Here is a 21,958-nt window from a genome sequence, read left to right as displayed (position 1 = left end):
GGCCAAAGACTGAAGAACTGTCCAGAATAAACACTCCCGAGACATAACAACCACACACAAAGGGAAGTGTCCAGCAGAACTTCCAGTTCCTGCATGCATCCTAGAAACAAGGGACAGATCTTGAATGCAGACCAAAAACTAGATAGAAATCTGATGTTGGTGGCTGTCGAGTCATCTGAGAGTACAGCCTTCTTTTCTGTAAGAAATAAGCACCATTCCATGGGACTCGGCAGTCCATGGGGCAAGTAACTCAGAAGCCGGAGCACTCTTTGTCCTTTGTATGTCTGTTTTCTTATGAGTTTGTAGATATTTCAATGTTTAAAAAGGGAGAGAGCAAGATGAAGAAAGCAACTATATTATACAGCATATGAGGTCATTGGAGAGCAAGGTCTAATTTGTATGTGGTAGCTAACTAAGGTCATCACTTCTTTGCCCGCAGAAAACACAGCAAGGTTATAGTCCATTGCTGGACACAAATATTTAACTTTTATTTCTTGTTATTGCTAGTATTTTTTAACAAGTGGCTCCTCTTAAAGCCAGTTTCTATTTCACAGAAATTTTGTATTTTTTTTTATAATTCATGGTTAACTGTTCAGTGTTGGGATTGGGGATCCTCCACGGAACAATGTGAATGCTAGCCTCTGCAACTCCCCCCCCACACACACACACACCTAGGAAGGTATACCCAACTCAGGGAATACCCTTTCAAAGCCAGCCACGCTGCCGGAGTCAGCTGAAAAGAGAGAATACCATACTTGATTCAAATTACAATTTCAGTACTGTACTGTACATAGCCAGCATTACACATGCTTAATGTAATAAGTATATAATGGTACATCAGGTCTCACTTTTGAAGTAAACTGTAAGTAGGCAACTACAATTTAAGACTGTGAAGCAGCCTTATTTTACTTAAAGTTAAAATAAAATGTTACACACACATTGACGGCTCCAGAAGCCTCAGGCACGCTGACAGGAATGTGGAGAAAATGGTCCTGCTCAGAGCAATCCTTAAAGCTAACTCGTGTTCTAAAGAAGACTATCCTAGTGCGCCAGGGCTGACTTCCAGGCTGCATATTTAGGACAGGCAACTCTGTCTTGGCTCCTTTGTGCTTCTTCACACCTCCTAGAGTCCAAAGGAGCTGCTTGTCCCAGAGTTGATGACTTCTCACAGCCTTGGGATTCCAACTCAGTCTGGAGTGCTACTCCAGGCTCATGGAACCGTTTCAGTCTGTCAAACCCAGAGGAAACGTGGCTGCAGTCTGGTAGTCACCTCCAGAAACTACAGCTGGCAGGCTAAGCAGTTAATTCACTCTACCCCAGAAGAATGTTTGTCCATTAACCACAGATTGCTTTGCTTGCTTGCAACTATAATATGATCTACAAAAATAGCTATGCTTGTGATTAATAGCACCATGGAAACGTGGATAATGGTAGAAAACATAATAGCAAAATTAATTTGCTTTTGATTCTGAGCAATGTTTCCTACCACTAATATCAACACATTTTAACTGAATTTGAGAAAATAAGATGTTTTTGGAGGAAAAAAACTACTTTGGCAGGAAGAATATGAGAAAATTATATCTACCGCTGTTTTTGAGCAGCAGAATGAAGAAACGTGTAGACTGAACTTCCTGTTTGCAGGGGCGGCAGGCTGCCAAGTAGACATGTGGACGTGTCTTTAAAGGAAAAACTGAAGGCAAGAGAAGGCATCTAAACCCCTCCAACAGTGATCAGCTGGAGTCTAGAAGCTGAAAGAGAATGGTGTGTTGGTACTAAAGCATGAGTTCAGTGTGGTATATACACTAACACCTTAGAAACACAAGAATTACAGTCATGAAGCATCTCCCTCTACTGGCTGATTCTAGAAAGAATACTGATCCCTACAGCAAGAAAAAGTAATCTAAAATATGAGGGCAGATGCTGACCGTTGTCTGCTTGTGTGTTCTGCAGATTAATACCGGTGGATTTTTGTGAAAATGTTGTAGGTGTGCCTGTTTTACTGGCCTCTGTGTAGCTAGAAGCAGATGCTGTGTGTGTGTGGATTAACCCAGTGAGGTCTGTTTGTTGAGTACACATGAGTTGGACCTTCTATTAGAAGGTGTTTGCCTTAAAATAACTCAGCAATTCTCAGGCAGTCACTGATCCAGACAAACAAAAACCCGAAGGAGATTCCTGTAGTCAGATGCCCCATGGTCCAGAAAATAGAATTTCTCAGTTCAAGTATCAGGGAAACTGGTCAGTGTGGTTCCTCCATGGATGCCAGAGTGTTCCAGATTATGGAGTCATGCCTGTAACAAAAATTCCACATGAGCTGAATTCCCTTCAACAAGCTTTCTGACCTATGGATCTTTTTCTTTTGTACTAAGATTTGAACCAAAGAACTCATGCGTGGTAGGCAAGTGCTCTACCAATGAGCTGAACACAATGAGCCTTTTCTGTACTATTTGTTGGGAGACAAGGATGCATCAAGTGGCCTGTTTTTTTCTTTCCCTTCTCTACCATCCCTCCCTCTTTCTTCTTGCTGAATTTGAGACAGGATCTCATATATCACAGACTGGGCTCAAACTCAATATGTAGCTGAAAATTACGATGGCCTTATGATCCTCCTACCTCCAACTCCTGAGTACGGGAATTACAGGTGTAATCCTGCCTGTGGATTACATGGCCTGGTAATGGGAGTGCCATGGTAGCACGGTGCCTTTACATGGTATTGGGATTGAATCCAGGGCTTCAGATATGCTAGATAAGCACTCTACCAACTTAACTTCGTATTTGACCCTGATGATCTCTTTGTAATAGGGATTTACAGACATTATTTTTAATATACTACATAATGGATAAAACCCAGTGAAAGTGAAAAATCAAGGTTTTCACATAAGATACTAAAATTATCCTTAGGTACGTTTTCCTTTCTTTTAAAATAAAAATATAGAAATGACTTCAAGCGTTAGCATGAAGAGTACTCCTCCTTCCCCCAAACCTCTGAAGGAAGCCATACCTGCAAATTTAGACTTTTTGGCTGTGTTGACAGCTGCCATGAACATGTATTCACTGTTGGGGTCATGCACACTGGATCCATATTTCTGAAAAAGAAAGTTAGAAACATGGTTTATTTTTCAGATCTTTCTCACCTTCATGCTTGTTTTCCAAGTGCTTTCTGGTTTTTGTTGAAGTAGCCAGTAACAAAAGGCTCAGTAGAACAACATGCAAAATATTTCCGCTAAAAAGTGCTTTCTGAACTAGGAGATGGCTCAGAGGAAAAAAGCTCTTGTTGCCAAGCCTGATGACCTGAGTTCAATCCTCACCACCAACATAGTGGAAGGAGAGAAAAGATTCTTATGCCTGTGCACGCACACACATACACACACACAAACACACACACACACAGTGAGAAGGTCTTTAAAAATGCTTTCTGCGTCATTTTCATCCTCATTTTTGACTTGATTATTCCTTCCTAAATAGAGTTTGATGATGGACTTTAGGGCATACACTAACTCCTTCTCAAATGGTTGTCTGGTACACACACACACACACACAAGGAGTCTGGCAATGTAACATCTAAAGAAGCAGTTTCCCTCCTAGCTACTATTGGTACCTAGTAAAATTACCTCATTGTTTCAATTTGCCCATTAAGAGAAACTTAACAACTAATTGCTCCAGCTTTGGCTTGACTTTTAGGAAGTGTACACTCCATATTAATCCAACATTTAATAATTTTTAAAAATCAAAGGCACCTCTTTTTATATTTAAACCTCCTTCCTAACATTTATCTGTGATAGGCCCAAATTTTCTATCCTCTTATGAAAAAAGCAGCAATAATAATGTATCTCTGTGAGCCTCCAAGTCCTTTGGGGGATGATGTGAGCTATTAAGAAACAAACAGATAATCTCTGTTCCAAGTCATTAGTTTAATTAGTGTATAAATTAGGAGAAAATAAATGTGTCCCTTTTGTTCAGGTTACTTTGAGACATTGATGAGTCTATAACCAGCTAGGAAAGAGCATAAGGGAAAGTAGAAATCACTTACCTTTTTTGCAAACCAGAAGACAAATATGCATCCAAAAATATATACCACAGCAAAAGCTGCACACCCTATGGGCAACCACAGCTTCAGCTGGCAACAAAGTTGTGATTCTGGGTTGGAGAAGGGAAAAAGATACATTGATAAAATATCCAGAAACACTGTGTCCTCATTCAACACTGCATAGAGAAGGCTTTCATAAAATGGAAAGAAGGTTTTTAATCAAGGAAAGCTTTTCTTCCTTTCAATCAGAGGATCCAGTAGATGTCAACCAACGTCACCTCCACATTATAACAAGGACCCCAAAGTTCAGACTGGAAAGGCTATGCTAGTTTACAAATGCGACCAATAGGTGGAGACTTGCTATCTGCAGCTTCCACAAGAATAAGAAGGAAAACACATGGTATAAAACTGGTTTTCAAATCACTGCATCTCATTCTCCAAACTGCTTTCAACCTTAAGTGAGTAGAGGTAATATTCACTGAGCCATGGTCTGGATGCTTGAAGGATTAGGCCCTAACTCTAACTCAACAGTATGTATAGCTAAATCACTTATTTGACAATAAATATCAGCTTAATATTAAGGACATATCATTCCTTTCATACTTCATCCAAGATGATTTGTTGCCAACTACATCTAAAAGATGTAATACAAAAGATACTTGTTTGTGTCTATTGGTGAGAAAAGTCTTGGAAATGTGCATGAACTCTTAAGCCCCAACGATAAAAAGCAACCAATGTCTTACCGTAAATATGCAAATATTCTTTGTTAAGGATCTTTTCTCGAAAAGGAGGTGGATCAAAAATTGACAGGCTACAGGAGTAATAGCTCCCGTGAGAACTGTCCAAGTTGTTTAAGTAAAAGGAGACACTGTTGTTGGACAGCTGATACGGACAGAACTTCTGATTCTTAATGGAGACCACGTTTCCCTTTTCCTTGGTCTTGGTGAGATCACAGAGAACTTCTGCACCCTTCAACAGCTGCATTTTTAGCTGTTTGACAATCTCAGGGTATTGACAAGAAATCTGTATGCCTCCATGATGAAATGAAAACATCTTACGATTGGCTGTATCATTGATTTCTCCTGGGTCAAAAGAAAGAGAACGAAGTAAGAATGCTGTTTTGCGAACATATTGCCAAAATAATTATATTTAAGTGGGAACGTGATTTCTGTTTATAAAGTCACCTCTATTTATACCAAAATGAAAGATTTAATAGCCAAGAAAACAAAACCAGAATGTGACAAGGCAAAACTATGCACGATGAATGAATGGACTTTCCATGCAATACCCTATAGAATGTTATGTATCAAGTAGCATGTGTAGATAGTATGACTCAAACACAGGGTCTCCATGCCTTTACAGGTTCCACACTGGGGACTAGACGGTAAACAGAGAAATGAGAGGTCTGCCATAGGAACAAAGTACTATCAGGGAAAATGACGTTGCTTGGGTGGTGAACTGTAATAGTCACGGGAGGGTCAGGAAACGTCCCTTTGAAGTAGTGAGCTTTAAAACTTAAAGCATGCTCTTCTTTTAGCTGAGCAAGAAAAGACTTGCAGAAAGATGCTATGAAAATTTTTTTTAAGTATATAAATTTACTGGGTCTAAAATTGAATGGTTATATATTAATAGCTTTACATCCTCCAACTGAAAAATAAATAAATCAGTTATGTTCAAATAGTAATATTTCTTCTATGGATCCATTCGCTAGGAACCAAACCGGATGAGGCCCAAACTTTTGCTCCCTTTTTCATGTTTTCTGATTCCCGGAACCAGAGTTGCTTTTGTGAGCTACACAAGAGGAAGGGACTAAATGGGTTTATCCTGGTTGCAGATTGTGAACTTTTGACTTAAAGGTTCAAGATTTTCTTCTGTTTATTTTGGTTTTTTTTAAATGACTTAATTTTTTAATGAAAAGTGCTATACTAAAATTGTTTGGAAAATGGTAACTTTAATTTAAGTTGTAAAATCTCTTTTTTCTTAAGAATATCAAACAAGTATAAACTAATTTAAAAAAAACAGGCATCCTTGCTAAAACAGGGAGTATATCCATTTTTTGACTTTGACTTTTTTAGTGGTATAATTTTATATAGCAAACATAGTATTTTGTGCTCTGCTAAAGTTATATGATATCCTACCATAAGTATTCAATTTTTTTACATGTTTGATATGATCATTTTAATGAGTATGTAATGAACAATTTGTGTTAATCTTTCATGATTTATTAAAACTAAGCACAAAGGTGACACCAGGATTATTTTCATCACTCTGATTTTCTCTAAGCACCATAGCATTTGCCCAAATATGTCTTGCCATATTACTTCCTTAAAGAAGAGCTCCAACTTAAATTAAGATTGGCATCATACATAATGATCCATTTGCCAATTCTCTGTTTATGCTTGATGCCTTAACTCCTTTCATGCTTCATCACAATCATTTTATTTATTGTTTGTTTATTTGTTTTAGCATCTCTAGCCCTTAGTGAATACCTCTCATGTTTCCAGGAAACATTCTCAAACTAGACATTTAGCTGTAAAAAAAACACACATGCACACACAGGTGTCCCAGCTTTCTATCTTGTCAATATTCCTTATTCAACAATAAAACGACAGGAAATAGTAAACAAAAGTAGTATTGAAAGGATTAAGTAGTTGATCTGAAGAGAGTGCAGAAAATGCAGGTGAAACATAAAACGAGACCCTGGAACCATGGATGCGAGCAGAACTTTAGAGGGACTTTTGCTCTGAGAACATTAGTGTTCTCCCGTGTTCAAACTTCTGTTTGATGCCTTATCTCCCAGAATCTGCAAAGCGAAGACCTTGGAGAGCAGAGGTGCTTATAACAGGAGCTGCAGTTTGTGGACACTTACTAGTCAGAAGGTGCTCCTAGTTCCACTGCCCCCCTGCTGTGTTCTGGGGGGCGGGGACAGGTGACTGCTTTAAGTGTGCAAAAGATGTGATTCTAAATTTCCTGAATGAATGCACCCTAACGCTCTTGCCTAAAGGGGAGAAGAGAGTTTGAGTCAGGAAAGAACATAGAAAGCAGAGAGGTGTCTGTGTGCTGACAGTGTCTTAGTCTTGGCTTGTGGTAATTGTGGGGGTGAGGTAGCCTATATGATCGTTCTTCAAGTGTTTTTTGCTAGTTGTCCATGTCTCTGTATGGATGTTTTGTCTTACAGTTTAGAAGTCAGACATATGCAGAAGGAAAATAATGCTGCTTTCGTTTTATTTAATACAAAGGAAACTGTGAGTTAAAGGCAAAGGGGTGGGAACAGACGACAGGCAAATGGGTGCAGCTGCATTGGCTTCAAGTGGAGGGCGTTCTGCTTGAGGACGCTTGTCTGTGAGCTTTGTACCTGCTGCAGAAGATAAGATCAGTGGACTGCTACAGAGAAAATTCCCCGGAGAGTTTAGAGTGGCAGCAAAGCAAACCACGAAGAGACCCTGGGACAAAACTGTCTGCAGCCACTAGAGACACAAATAACATAAAAAGTGTTGTCTGTCTGTTTCCCATTCTTTGCCCACTCGTGAACCACAAGCCGGCACGTGGTGAAAATAACAATGTAAGTACTGAGCAGTGCTGCTCAAGGAACTCAAGAGCGCATTCTGGTTCTGCCCCATGACCAGCAACCCTGTGGACTTCTCTCTTCTCATGTGTAAAATAAGAAGAGAAAACAATATCTTTAAATGGTTCTTTCTGGGGAGATGGCTTCGAGGGCAAATTACCTATTGTATAAGCATGAAGACTCGGGTTTGGACACCCAAAGCCTGGCGTCTGTAATCCCAGTGCATTGGAAACAGGCAAGGTCCAAGGACTTGCTGGGCAAAGACTCGCCAAAAAAAGGTGAGCTCAGGTCTACTGAGAGACCCTGTCTCAAAACTAAGGTAAAAAGTGATTAAGGAGTCACTAGACGTTGACTTCTGGCCTCTACAAATGCACACCCCCAACACACACACACCTACCTGTACTCATGCACTCTGTGTACACGCACACTAGAATCCAGCCTCTACAAACACACACACACACACACACACCTTCCTGTACTCACACACTCTGTGTACACGCACACTAGAATATGGCCTCTACAAATGCACACACACACACACACACACACACACCCCTTCCTGTACTCATGCACTCTGTGTACATGCACACTAGAATCCAGCCTCTACAAACACACACACACACACACACACACACACACACACCTTCCTGTACTCACACACTCTGTGTACACGCACACTAGAATATGGCCTCTACAAATGCACACACACACACACACACACACACACCCCTTCCTGTACTCGTGCACTCTGTGTACATGCACACTAGAATCCAGCCTCTACAAACACACACACACACACACACACACACACACACACACCTTCCTGTACTCACACACTCTGTGTACATGCACACTAGAATATGGCCTCTACAAATGCACACACACACACACTCCATGCACACACACATACACACAAAGAAAGAGAGATGGGGGGTTTTCCAACACTTACTTTCTGTGGGTTGAGGATCAGAATACATCCAGAAGAGACCACAGACAACCAAGGGAGACACAACTTAGCTATCAGGTGATACCATGTCCCTCCCTAATCGTCTCTTAAAAAAGAATATTACAAGGAGTCAGGAAACTATTAAAGTGAGTGAAATTATCTTTCCTACCTACCGAAAGCATTTGGGACAGTCAGGAAGGGTTCTGTTTTCCTTTCAAACAGAACTAAGTTGTGTGTCACTATAATCAGCTGGGGCCTCCAGAGTGTCATCCATCAAGCACTCATAAATATTCATTTCAGGGATCATTCTTAAACATAGCCTGGCTTACCTTTTCATTATTGGACATGGTAATAAGGCTGACTCCTCTTTCTGCATTTCCTATGTTTAAGTAATTTTTCAGCCTAGAAAAGCATTTGGCAACTGCAAACTTGCAATGTGAATGTTTGCAACCACAGCGGTTAAATATTTACCTCAGCATCACTTTGCACCTACAGAACAGATGTGCTAAATACAAAATCACAAATTCTTATTACCCTCTAGCCGAATTTGGTACAATCCTACCAGAAAAAAAAAAAGCAGAGCAGTATGGTCTGGGGAGATGGCTCAGTTTGTTAAGAGTTTACCTTGTAAGAAAGAATGAGGACACAAGTTCAAACCCCCAGCACACATAAACAAAGTTGAATATGCCAGCATGCATCTATAACCCCAGCATTGCAAGATGGCAGGAGGGGAAGACGTTCTTGGAACTCATTGACTAACCAATCTAGCTAAATATAACCAATCCAGCCAAAGCAGTGAGCTTCAGGTTCAGTGAGAGACCATGTCTCAAAAACTAAAACGAAGAACACTAGAGCAAGGCACCTGTCATTAATCTCCAACCTCAAGATGCATGCACATGTGCACAGGCTCAAATACACACACACACACAGTAGTGGAGAGGGACAAAAAGACCAGCAAGGAAATCCCTGGTAACAATGAAAAGCATTTAATGGACAAATGGATAGGCAGTTTAAGGAAAATGTGAACATACTGGTATCTTACAATTGCAGAAGAAGCCAAAATCCTTCCTCAACTCTTTGGATATTCTTATCTCCATGTCTAATACTCAGTCTGGATTACTGGCATTATAGCAACAGCATATACATCCAGAATCTGTTCTGTTTGGTGTTTGGCTAATTCATCTGCCACAAAAAGAGTCAAAGATTTGAGTATCCCTCCTACTCCTTTGTTTATTTCTCTATCATTTATGTTTTCTTCACATACCAACTAAGACAAAAACCTTCCTCCAAAGTGTGACCTCCGCTACTGTTTTAAATGTGTTTGTCACATTCTTCCCATACCACCTCAATGCCCAATAAGTTCTTGTTTGTCTATGTCCTAAGCATCCTACCAATACCCTTGTCTCATACTCCTGGTTTCCTGTAGTTTGATCTATAGCCCAGCACCATGTGCACACACACACACACACACACACACAGTCAGACCTGCTGGGCTTACATACCAAGCAGCAAGTCTACTAGGCACAGACAAAGGCTCAGTCAGATTAAATTTTCTTCCTCTGGTCATACAACTTCCTGAGTTCATGAAAGAGCGTCAGTTCAAAGTGCTGCTGGCACTGGAAGCAGGAAAGTGATTGCTAAGAGCCAAGTCTTTTAAGACCACTGCTAAAAGTATATCAACAAGAAGAAAGCTTTGCTGTTTCTTCCTATGATTAATGAAATCTTTCTACTCCAATTTTAATCACAAATTACAATTATCTCTCTCCTCCATCCTTCATCTTCCTCCCTCCTCTCCCCACCCTGCTTCTGTGTAGGGTGCAGAATATTCTGCACAGATAGCTGCTTAACTTTTGGCTTTCATTCTGGCCTGCTTATATCTAGCCTCTTCTCTATAAATGACTGCTTTGTCTCCATTATTCAAACTAATGTTTCTTCAAAGACTACCGGTCAACATATCCAAAGTGCATATTTAAGTCATTTTCTGACATATTTCCTGAGAGTGGAAAATCTTACCATTGTATAAAATAAACAGGTATTTATTGTCTGGCTACCCCCACTATGATGTAAGCTTTAAATAGAGAGCCTCATTTGTAATTTACAGTTCCATCCCAAGTATCTACAACAGCATCTGATAAATAGTAAATTACGATTAAAATTTACTCACATGGATGTATGCATTCACATTTATTTCTTATCTTATATTTGCATACATCAAGTTAAGCTGGAACGAAAAATGTGATTATTTTTCCCAATATTGCATGCCACATAACTAGAAAATGTTCTAATAAATAGAAAATGATTGAAAGAAAAAAGTTCTTTGCCTGTAGATACTTACCAAGTTCAAAAAGTTTTGCTTAGCTTATTAGTGTTTTTCTTGGTCATTTCATGATTACTGAGGGCCAGAGGGTTTCTAACTGAGTATTTAAATTCCTTGAAGTATGTAATAGTGTAACTTGTCCAGTGTGTGGATAAGTAAGCTGTGGGACCCCAGAGCAACCATTTTGCTAATCCACCCCAAATGTCAATTAAAAACCACATTTTAGTGATTTTTAATACAAGCACTAATGATACACATTTCAACACTATGTTAAAAACACAGATGGGAATCTGTTTGTTTATATCTTGGTGATGTCTTAAAATCTAAGTGTTAAGTTTAACACTTGCTTTGATACCCATATCTTTTTATCTTCTGTCGATTCATCTAGATGATATTCATTCTAGAGAAAGGGGCCTATATTTCCTGAATCACATAGAACACTATATTTTATAGGGTATGTTCTTGTCACCAGACTCAAATCTGTTACCTTCTGTTGTGATTTTTTTTTAAATAATAGTTGTTATATTTGTTGGCAGTTATAACTATTACTACCAATAGACTATTCTCAAAAGTAAAATCAGAGTTCTTCTTTATGTGAGTTTTTATATTTTCAGTTTTTCCCAAAGACAAGAGCATTTGTGTCTCTTTTTTTTTCTAGGGCTATTAAAATCTCTGGAGCCAGTGTTATGGCACATTGGCACATTTCTGAAGATCAAGGTCATCCTGGGGCTGTGTAGCAAGCCCCAGCCCAGATTTGGGTACAGAGTGAGATTCTATCTCAGCAAACAAACAAGCAATAAACAAAAAGGAGCTGGGCAGAGGAGGAGGGGAGTGGAAGAGGAGGAAACAGAAAAAAAATATCTAGAAAAAGTCCTTCCCCAAAGAATTCATGCCAGATCAGAAAAGTCTACTTTCAAATTGATTCTCGGGATATCCAAGCTATTTTATTTCTAAGTATCAGATGGTCCACCTAGGACCTAGCATTCTGTAAACAGTTGTATTAGATCTGGTGAAAAAAGCATTAAAGAGACATGTAGAGGCCCCACACAGCCAGAAGATGGAGCACAGACTAGCATTCTGTAAACAATTGTATTAGATCTGGTAGAGAAAAGCATTAAAGGGACATGTAGAGGCCCCACACAGCCAGAAGATGGAGCACAGACTAGCATTCTGTAAACAGTTGTATTAGATCTGGTAGAGAAAAGCATTAAAGAGATGTGTAGAGGCCCCACACAGCCAGAGGATGGAGCACAGACTAGCATTGTGTAAACAGTTGTATTAGATCTGGTAGAGAAAAGCATTAAAGAGACATGTAGAGCCCCACACAGCCAGAGGATGGAGCACAGACTAGCAAAGCGATTTTATTCTCTTTCACTCAGCCTTTTAAACCACAAACCTCCTTACAGGCCTCAGAGTGAGAGATAAGATCTCCTGAGCTTGCAATTATTGGTAATGCTTATTAAACATATTTTCTGTAGTCAAACAATGATAAGCTTTAGTTGGCTCCATGAAGCACAAGAGTGTGGCCATGAGAGGCATTTATCAAAGTTAAAATGCTTGGTACTGGAGTCTGGTTACATTGGGTCTTTTATTCATAAGTTTTAGCATTGTGTTAAAAAATGTGTTCCCTATCACTCTTTCATCTGTAATAAAAACAATGTCATTTCTTATGAATCAACTAGCTAAAACTTTTAGATTCCTGGCTAAAAACCTCTTATCTGTGCATCATGCCTACACTCACACTATAATTCAAAAACATCCCAAAAGCTAATAAGAGTGAATGGATTGCACAGTGGGATATGTAGACAAAATAAACCCCATCCCATTGAGAGAAAAGCAAGCTGTGAAGAAAAATGAAGACAAACCACCAAACCAAAGCCCCTCTCTCTCTCTCATACATACACACCTTCATACACACTATAAAAGCTGCTTTTACTCTCCAAGGAACTCTGAAGGGGGCAAAAAAAACAAACCTCAGTTGTTGAAGCAAGTATAATAAGAAAAATGAAAGATTCATTTTCTTCTAGTTAAAAGTTATTTTCTTTGTGAAAATGAAAAAGACCCAAAGGTGCTATAAAACTTTGAATCAATATTCACAAAATAATTAATTTGCAAATAAACTACTCTGTTAGTGACTTCACTCTCACAAGTTTGAAATTATCAAAGGATGAAAATCACATGAGATTAAATGAGACTGTCTCTGTTCCACAGAGGGAAGAGTGATATATATATATATATATATATATATATATATATATATATATAGAGAGAGAGAGAGAGAGAGAGAGAGAGAGAGAAAGAGAGAGAGAGAGACAGAGAGAGAGACAGAGAGAGACAGAGAGAGAGACAGAGACAGAGACAGAGAGAGAGAAAGAGAGAGAGAGAGAGAGAGAGAGAGAGAGAGAGAGAGAGCTTCCCATTTCTCTGTTGCCATGCACAGTGCTTTAAGCTCATACACAGGACATTTGTATGTGAGTTAATTTACACTGATATTATACTGATATTTATCTCCAGCTCAGCCCTCCACACCAGTTTCCCAAGCCTTTCAGCATCTGTCTCTAGATACAGTCAGTTCATCAGGAGTAGCATATCAAAGCTGAACCCATTCACTCTCTCTTTAGTGAATCACTGATCAGCCCAGGACACTCAGTCTTTTTCTACCCCCAACTCTCTTCATCCACAGTCACCAAGTTCAGTTGACGCTAGCTCATAGATGTCTATTGAACTTAGTCTTTCTTTTCCGTTACCATTGCCAATCCAGACCTTATTCATGTTTTTTCTCCTATCTGTGGAAGCATCTCCTTGGCTGCCCTCACCACCTATGACAGTCTGTCCTCCTGTCTTTCCTCCATCTGTTTCTAAAATTGTGTTTCATTCCCCAACTTAAAAGTCTTCATTAGTCCCCTGTTGTTTATAAGGGAAAAGCCCAGCCTCCTTGGTATGACATAAAAGCCTCCATAATCCCATAGACCATCTGTTCCAGTATCACTGAAGTTGTGGACCATTCTTTCACATTGTTTGTTCTGTTTCCATAAACTGGAACATCTAATCAGCCCTTTACCCAACTAGAAATACTCTCACTCTTTAAAAATTGTTCTAAGTCCTCTCTTCGGGTCCTTCTGAGATGCCGAAAGACTCTATGTTCTTAACACCACTTTATTAATATTTCTAGCACATACGTTATTAGATCTTAATTATTCTTGTCTTGTTTCTTCATTTAATCACTGAAGCCTAAAAGAATAAGAGTTAAATTGTTCCTGGGACCTGGAACACAAAAGAAACTCAATGATACTTTCCAAACAAATGAAAATAAGACCATGAAGATTCAGCATGATATTGGCAAATGTCTTGAGCATGGGCCAAGAAGAGTAAGACAAGAGGAGAAAGACGTCCTGTTTGCTGGAAATTTGGGATCTCTTTATATCCTGGTGCAAAGGCAAAGGCAAAGACTCAACTGATTGATGCCCACCCAGTTTTGAACCCCAGTAGTTTTCAGGGGCTTCCATTGTATTAACTCTGCCCAGATTACATTGTTAAATGCATTACATAAAATAAACCATCTCTTTCTCAAAGCTAACTTGTAAGTCACATCAGCTTTCTTGATCTCTGTTTTGCAGCTGAGGAAAATGAGGCTTGAATGACCATATTCGATACCGTTTGGATCAAGGCAACAAAATCAGCAGTGAGTATTGGAGCTATAAATTGAATCTAGACAATGTGACTTCAGAGCTCACTCACTTGAATGCCCCACTCCCCAGTCTGATACTCTAGGGCTACAGCCTCACTCTATAGCAACAGAGCTATAGCATCTGAAGCGGTTTGCTATGGAAAAATAAACATTAAGTTGGAAGTGGAAATCCTCGTTAGCATTTTTTCCCTTAAGGTATATGTATTGGTATTACAAATTCTCAATACTCACAATGGTGTCATGTATGTATTCTGTGCCTGAAGGGTTATTATGTATCAAAAACATTAAGATAATTTCTCAAATAATCAATTACATGTGTTTAATACTCTATTTATCTAGATATTTATTTATCACCCATTGTATATTAAGCTTCCCTGTGTATCTGAACATAAAAAAAAATCTGTTTTTTTATATCAGTCTAAATTTCTCACAGCTACTTAGTAACTTACCTACCTGAAGAAATGGATTCATATATACAAGAAACTCTGATTGTAATTAAACAAGTGCAAGCCAGCATTTCTATGGGAATTTTTCTTTAGTCTTAGATGGTACAAAATGATTTGGGTGTAGTGGAGTGTTTGTGTTGCTACTGTTGCATGAATGGATTCTCCAAGGAAAACATAAACTTTAGCTGTTTAAGTTTGATTTCTCAAATGCAAATGCAGTCACCTGTAAAGAATCTTTAATTGCTTGTGGGACACGCTCTACCCATGACAATATGACTCAGAAAGAGCTGACTCCTCAGTAGTCAAGCACACACACACACACGAGTCTATCACTTCGCTTAGTCACAGCCATCTCCTCTCTACTTTTCCTTGCGCAAAACAAGTCGTGAGCACCGCAGTACCACGCAACACTCTCAGAGGTCCACAGCCCGACTTCTGATACTTTCTTTAAATTTGCATGTCATTGCCTGTTTTAGATAACTTCAGAGACCAAACTAGTAAAACAAATATGGTTTGTCTAACAGCTTCAATCTATATTTCTTAGTCTGTATATGCTTACATACCACTTTTCAAAACATAATTTTGAATTTTTATAAAATTTCTCAAAATGGCTAAAATCTACCACTTGACAGACTTAGTTTGTTAGAAGAATAACAGCACAGAGTCACCATTAATGTAGAAAATATGACAATGATTCTTAAATATATTTTTAAAAATTGGAAAGCCTGGTAATTCACTTTATGTCTCAAACTGAATGACCTTAGACTAGGAAAACACTACTCTGCATAAACGGTGGTGTTTGTTACAGTTTAACCACATATATGGATTTGAACATTTTGCATCAAGTAATGAACATTATAGAAGGTGTTGTGAGCAAAACTAAGACAAAAGTTGGTTTTTACCCTGCGTGCCTGTGGGTTACTAAAAAGGTACTGGTAACTTAGAATGTCTAAGGGTCTGTCAAATCTAAAGAAGCTGTAGTTAATAAGCATAAAAATGAAAACATTTTTCATTCTGTTCACTTTGGTGAGAAAAAAAATTACATGAGAGGAACAGAGATTTCTAGGAAAAAAAGATGGGGTGAAGGACACAAAGAGGAAACTGTCATCAAAAACACTAGAAAAAAATACCTAAAATAAAGAGTAAAGTTTAGTTCACAAATAGCAAAGAAGTATCCGCTCCTATACAAAATTCAGGAACATACATGAAAAAGAAGCCGCATGAGCAAGGAATTCTTGAGTTCCAATATTAAACAATGAATAACTTTCCATATTCCAATGAAAAATTTTCAAGATCACAAAATTCTAGAAGTAAGGCAGTTTGTCAGTTAATAGATTCTGGCATGCCGGAAGTCCTGGGTTCAGCCTCCAGCCACATAGGCCAGTGGAGGCACATACCTGTAATTCCAGTACTTGGGAGGTGGTGGAAAGACAATCGGATGTTCAAAGCCAGTCTAGGCTACATGAGACCTTGTCTCAAAAATTATTTTGTACTAAATTTTAAAAGGATTTTTCTCTTTTTTAAGGTAAAGAAAAACAAGACTCAAACTAACATAAAGCACTTTAGCACAACCCAGAAGGTCACAAAAAGTGGGTAAAAATCTCCAGAGAAAAGAGACTGCAGCCCAGAACACCCCGCCCTCACAGGCAAGATATAAGTCACCTTATAGGGACAAAGGACAGCGTCCCCTGTGCTGGGACTCATGGAAGGCCTTGGAGCACTGGCAAAACAGAGGTCACAAGACAGCAGCAGCACCCACATGGTGCTGTCATTGAAGGGCAGTTCTGTGATAGAGGGGTAAAGAAAGGATGTGGGGGACAGGAAAGGTACGCTGTCAAGACAGAACATGGCAATGATCTACTTGACAATAGTTTAGCAAAATCCATGCATGGGCCAGGGATGGAGCCAAAGGGAGACTGAGGGAAGGAGGGCACTTCAAGGTTCTCAGGCCAATGTGCAAGTGGAGGGTCAGGCCAGGGCATAGCTACATTTATTTCTAATGGGACAGGAGATGCAGCTCAGATGTAGGAGTCTTGCTCCGCAGGCATAAGATCCTGGGTTCAATTCCCAACAACACATCAATTCAACAGATTATTCAGTTGTAATCCTCTGAACGTAATGACCTGATAGATTAAGAAACATCATCAGGGGTTGGAGAGATGACTCAGTGATTAAAAACACTTGCTGCTCTTCCAGAGGCTCAGGGTTAAACTCTCATCCTGCCTCACAACCATCTCTAACTCTAGTCTGAAGAGTCTGACACCCTCTTATGGCCTCCATGGGCATCAGGCATAAATGTGGTACATAGACCTAAGTGAAGCAAAACACCCAATCCCATAGAACAAAAATAAATAATTATTTTTAAAAAGAGAATCATCAACCTTCCAAATTCACCAGAAGCAAAGAATATTAAAAGGAAATGTTACTACTCTGACAAAACATAAAAGAAAAAAGAGAAGATTCAATAACACAAAAAAGTAAGAGGTAAATGCATACATTCTAGGAGGAATAATTTCAAGGCTTATCATGCTGAAAATAGCTTCATCTACCCAAAGAAGAGGTTGCTAGTGCACAGTTTTTAATGTAACATGAATTCGAGAAACAAGGGCTGAAAGAAAGGGGCTCAGAGGCCAGTCCATCTCCCCAGACCTCTCTAAGTTCTGTGGGGAGGACCTGGTGCTAAAAACACCAAAGGACTGTTTCTCCCAAGATGGTAGAATTCTAAAACTTCAGTCACCGTCACAGATAAAGTGAGCCTGAGAGTCACCCTCCTGGCTTCCTGAGACACATAGAAGACATGTATTTATTAGAAATCACCTACTAGCAATTATTTTCACTGGCTGCATTCTCCACAGTGCTTCAAAGCAGTCTCTCTCTAAAGCTGGAATTCAGCAGGCCGCCCACAACACCTCCATTGCCTGGGAGGAAGCTCTCCATGTATAGTTTCTTCCTGAGGTTCTTCCATAAGGAAGAGCCTCCTACTATCCCAGCATCATGAAAGGAATAAGACTTTGTTAAATTTTAGACTGAGATCCAATGGAGGCCGGGAAGGTTCACAACTCAGCCTTTTTACTTCATTGACTAAATAACGAAGTTGGTCAGAACCGTGCCTCCTGGAGATGGGTGGTATTTTCTCTCCTGCTTCAATGGGGCTGGGCACACCGGGGTGAGCGTCCCCACATAACTGTGACATGGGAAGCCAAGAGCTGGAAGCATTACAAGGATTACAGAGGACCCATGAGTGCTTTGTTTACTTGAGTTTGACTCTACGTTTTTAGCTGTGAAAATAGGAACTCCTGGGTATATGTACCCTGGGAGTCACTTTGAATATGATTATTGTTTATGTGTTTATCATTTCCTTTAAGCTGCTCATGCCTCTGGTTTTTTGTTTGTTTGTTTGTTTGTTTTTACCTGTTTCTGGAAAATGGCATTCTACATAATACAGTTTTCTATGTGATAAGAATAATTAACATTGGTCTGATTTCTTTAGGATCTCAGGTGACTATTCCAGAAGAATTTATTGATCAGCTTAGTTTGTCACCTTGTGGCAATCCTGGGGCTGGATCTACCCTCCTACAGTAACAGCACCACTGCTCTCACAAGTCTCTTGATTGTAACACCACCATCGTAATTGCCCAAAGAAGTTTGGTATACAGAAAACTTTGAGACAGTACAAACAAACCATGCAATAACTTCTGTAAATTTTCTTGGAAGAAAAATCTTTAGCAAGGTCCTTGTAGTCTGACCCCTAACCTCCTTTCCAGCCTCATCTGGCATTGTCCCCAACTTCTTCCTCCTGTGCTCAGTTGCGTCTTCCCTGGTCCAGCCCTCTAACCTTCTTTTGAACACCATGGATACTTTGCATTGACTTTTCGTAGAGTTTTCTTTCCTACCTTGACACTGATCCCTACTGATTCCCATTTGTATTTCTAATTTCAACTCAAGTGCCATTGCTAAAAAAAATGTGTGGCTCCAGCTATATACACAGCTTCCCTATCTGCCCCAACTCTTTGGTACACTCTCTTGGAAATGAGGGGTTTTTTTTTCTGTACTTGTCATAAGTTTAAAGGATTATTTGATTGATGTCTTTCACCTGTGTTCAGCTAGTCTCGGTAGGGTGGGCATACCTGGCTTTCCTCACTACTGTTCAGACAATAGCCAGCACAACACCTTCTGCATGTCAAGCGTCCAGGAATGCTGATGATCAGATGAGTGGGTGAGTAAACAACTCGATTCCACGCCATGGATGTTCTTGGGTCATTTATGCTGCTCAGAGTTTCAGGAGGTTTGAAGGGAGGGGTGTGGAACGGAAAAGGCAAGTGGCCCAGAGCTGTTCTCGCTATTTATTCCAGGCAAACCAATGAGGGATAGCCCTCTTTGCTCATCCCTCATTCTTCTTAAGGGAGATAGCACAAAACCAAAGTTAAATTATCCCAGTTTTAGCTTTGACATTTTTTTTTTGGAGAGAAAAGTAATGTCTATTTCTTTGTATCACTGAAAATGCATTTCTGGATGGACTTAATACACCGGATATTCTGCGTTTTCTTCTCCTATTAAAGGCATTTTCCCCTACATAATGTTTCACTCCACTTATCTCAAGTTCAAGAACAGGACCCTTAGTAAAAGAAGAAAAAGGAAAAATAATATATACGTGTATGTAATAAAAAGCAACAAAAATGTGTAATAATTTACATCGCATATGGCCCCCATTTAATCTGCTCACATGCAGGCTGAGGAATGCAACCCACAAAAAAAAATAAGGACACCAGTCCATTTAAGGTCTACAGGGGCTAGTGAATGCTTTTAGTCATCCACTCTCTCCCCCGCCCCCTTTTTGATTAATTTCAGGATGACCCTCATATTTAGTGTTTAAAAACCTTACAAGAGCATCCAGGATTGGTTTGGCGTTGTCTCAAAAAGCAAGCAAACAAACAAAAACAAAATAAACAAGAAAAAAAAAGACAAGAAAGGCAACACCCTATGGCCAGTTATGCATTTAAGACAGAGAAGCATCCAGGTAAGATGAAAGCCAAACTTCTTCTGTGGTCCATCCACTCTATTCTCTTCCATAGAAGGATCCCCAGCCCAAGGGCTGAGGCTATTTAATTCTCATTCTGCTGGTGCAGGTTGTCTTGCCTTTTATCTCTCTCTGAAAACAATGAAGTGAGTCTTCTACTTCACCCACTGACAGGTAACTTTGAGCAAGTAATTTAAAAATTTAATGGTCTGTTGAAACATGCTTTTTCATGTTAAAACAAAGTATCAAAAGAAGCAATGTAAACTCAGTGCCTTCCACATTGACAGCGCCATGTGGAGGCTTGAGCCATGGGCTGGAGGGCTTCTGAAATTGTCTGCACCTTCAAAAAATAACCGATTTGCACCACATGTTTCTACTTTAGAGTTTTTCTTAATGTTCACTAGAATTATAACTTAATAAGAAGTTACAATTAATCAGAAGCCACTCACCTGTTAAAGCTCCGATCAGGAAACTGAGAGCCAGGGCACACCAGAAGTAAGTCTTCATGTCTGCAGGAGCAGCCGCAGTCCTCCCGTCGGTGCTCAAGTGTGGCAGTGAATTCATGTTCTCGGTTGGTTTCTGTTTTCTGGAAAGGAAGTGGGTTTGTGGAGGCTGACACAATGTCACATTTGCCACCCAGCTGAAGATTCTACAAGGACAACTTCACACACACAGCGCCTCCTGCATGACAAGAGCCCAGCGCCTCATGAATGGATGGATGAGTGAGTGAGCGAATTTTATTCTCAAAGCTATTTGTGTGTGCACGTGTGTGTGTGTGTGTGTGTGTGTGTGTGTGTGTGTGTGTGGTGAGGGCGTCACGGCCATTGATAGCGGGGCTGGGTAGGAATCACTATCGTTTATGTGGTGGATATTTAACTCACAGATTCTTGTTGACCAGGAAGACAGGAGGAAATGCTGCCCTCATTCTGGTTGAGACAAAATCTATAGTTTCCATGCTCCTCTGTCTCTGTCTCCTTTCATCGCCTGATGAAGGTTAATATTCATGAGGATGCCTATGTGTTTGTCTTTGGGTTCACCTTCTTATTTAGCTTCTCTAGGAACATGCGTTATAAGCTCAATGTCCTTTATTTATGGCTAGAAACCAAATATGAGTGAGTACATCCCATGTTCCTCTTTTTGGGTCTGGCTTTCCTCACTCAGGATAGTGTTTTCTATTTCCATCCATTTGTATGCAAAATTCAAGAAGTCCTTGTTTTTTACTGCTGAGTAATACTCTAATATGTATATATTCCATACTTTCTTCATCCATTCTTCCGTTGAAGGGCATCTAGGTTGTTTCCAGGTTCTGGCTATCAAAAGTGCTCCTGGATAGTGAAAAATTGCAGATGCACAATAGAACAGATTCAGACCACTAAATGAGTCACACTGTTGGATGAATGTATGTAGGCTTGGGAGAGAGAAGAAAAAAAATATAGAGAATAAAGTTAATGGTTAAAAAAAAAGGTAAAGTCTTTAAACAGACAGAGTACAGATAGTTAAGAGATTAAAAGAAATAAAGAAAAATAAGCCACGTAAAAATGAAAAATTCACAGAAAGTCTGGATTATGTACATTGTGCTTTCTTTAAAATTTTTGACTGTGAAGGAGCTAAGTACAGAGAGACATTTCATTACATGGGCTGCCAAGCTAAACCAGAATGGATATAAGGGTATTACGATTTCAGAATTTGGGTCTAAGGATATGATGCTTTGGAGAGGGTCTTCTTTTGTTTTCACAGAGGACCAGACCCTGTGGATTTCTTCTATTCCAATTTGGTATGATAGACCACACCCTCCTGAAAGGTTGTTGTGAACATCTTCAGAAAATTGCTTTGCTCAACTGCCAACTGAGATGAAACTAGCAACACAGGTTATACCATGAAAGACCTAATTAACAACGCCCCGATTCAGCAGGAAGCAGTTTGGAGAGAAAAAACTGTGCCCATGTTCCCAAAAT

At 39.6% G+C, this 21,958-nt stretch overlaps 1 protein-coding gene across 1 annotated transcript; it reads right to left on the bottom strand.

The window, feature by feature from the left end:
- Positions 1 to 500: 500 nt before the first annotated feature.
- Positions 501 to 20,550, bottom strand: Icos (inducible T cell costimulator). The gene is made up of 5 exons (XM_075951851.1): positions 20,453 to 20,550; positions 4,768 to 5,106; positions 4,028 to 4,134; positions 2,999 to 3,083; positions 501 to 2,288 (listed from the first exon to the last, which is right to left on the bottom strand). The coding sequence occupies exons 1-5, from the start codon at positions 20,508 to 20,510 to the stop codon at positions 2,275 to 2,277; spliced, it is 603 nt and encodes a 200-aa protein (XP_075807966.1). The 5' UTR covers positions 20,511 to 20,550; the 3' UTR covers positions 501 to 2,274.
- Positions 20,551 to 21,958: the final 1,408 nt, after the last annotated feature.

The sequence above is a fragment of the Microtus pennsylvanicus genome, chromosome 17, assembly GCF_037038515.1.
Source record: "Microtus pennsylvanicus isolate mMicPen1 chromosome 17, mMicPen1.hap1, whole genome shotgun sequence".
Taxonomy (NCBI): domain Eukaryota; kingdom Metazoa; phylum Chordata; class Mammalia; order Rodentia; family Cricetidae; genus Microtus; species Microtus pennsylvanicus.
Note: the sequence above shows the minus strand (reverse complement) of the source record. Positions and strands in the feature narration are given on the sequence as shown.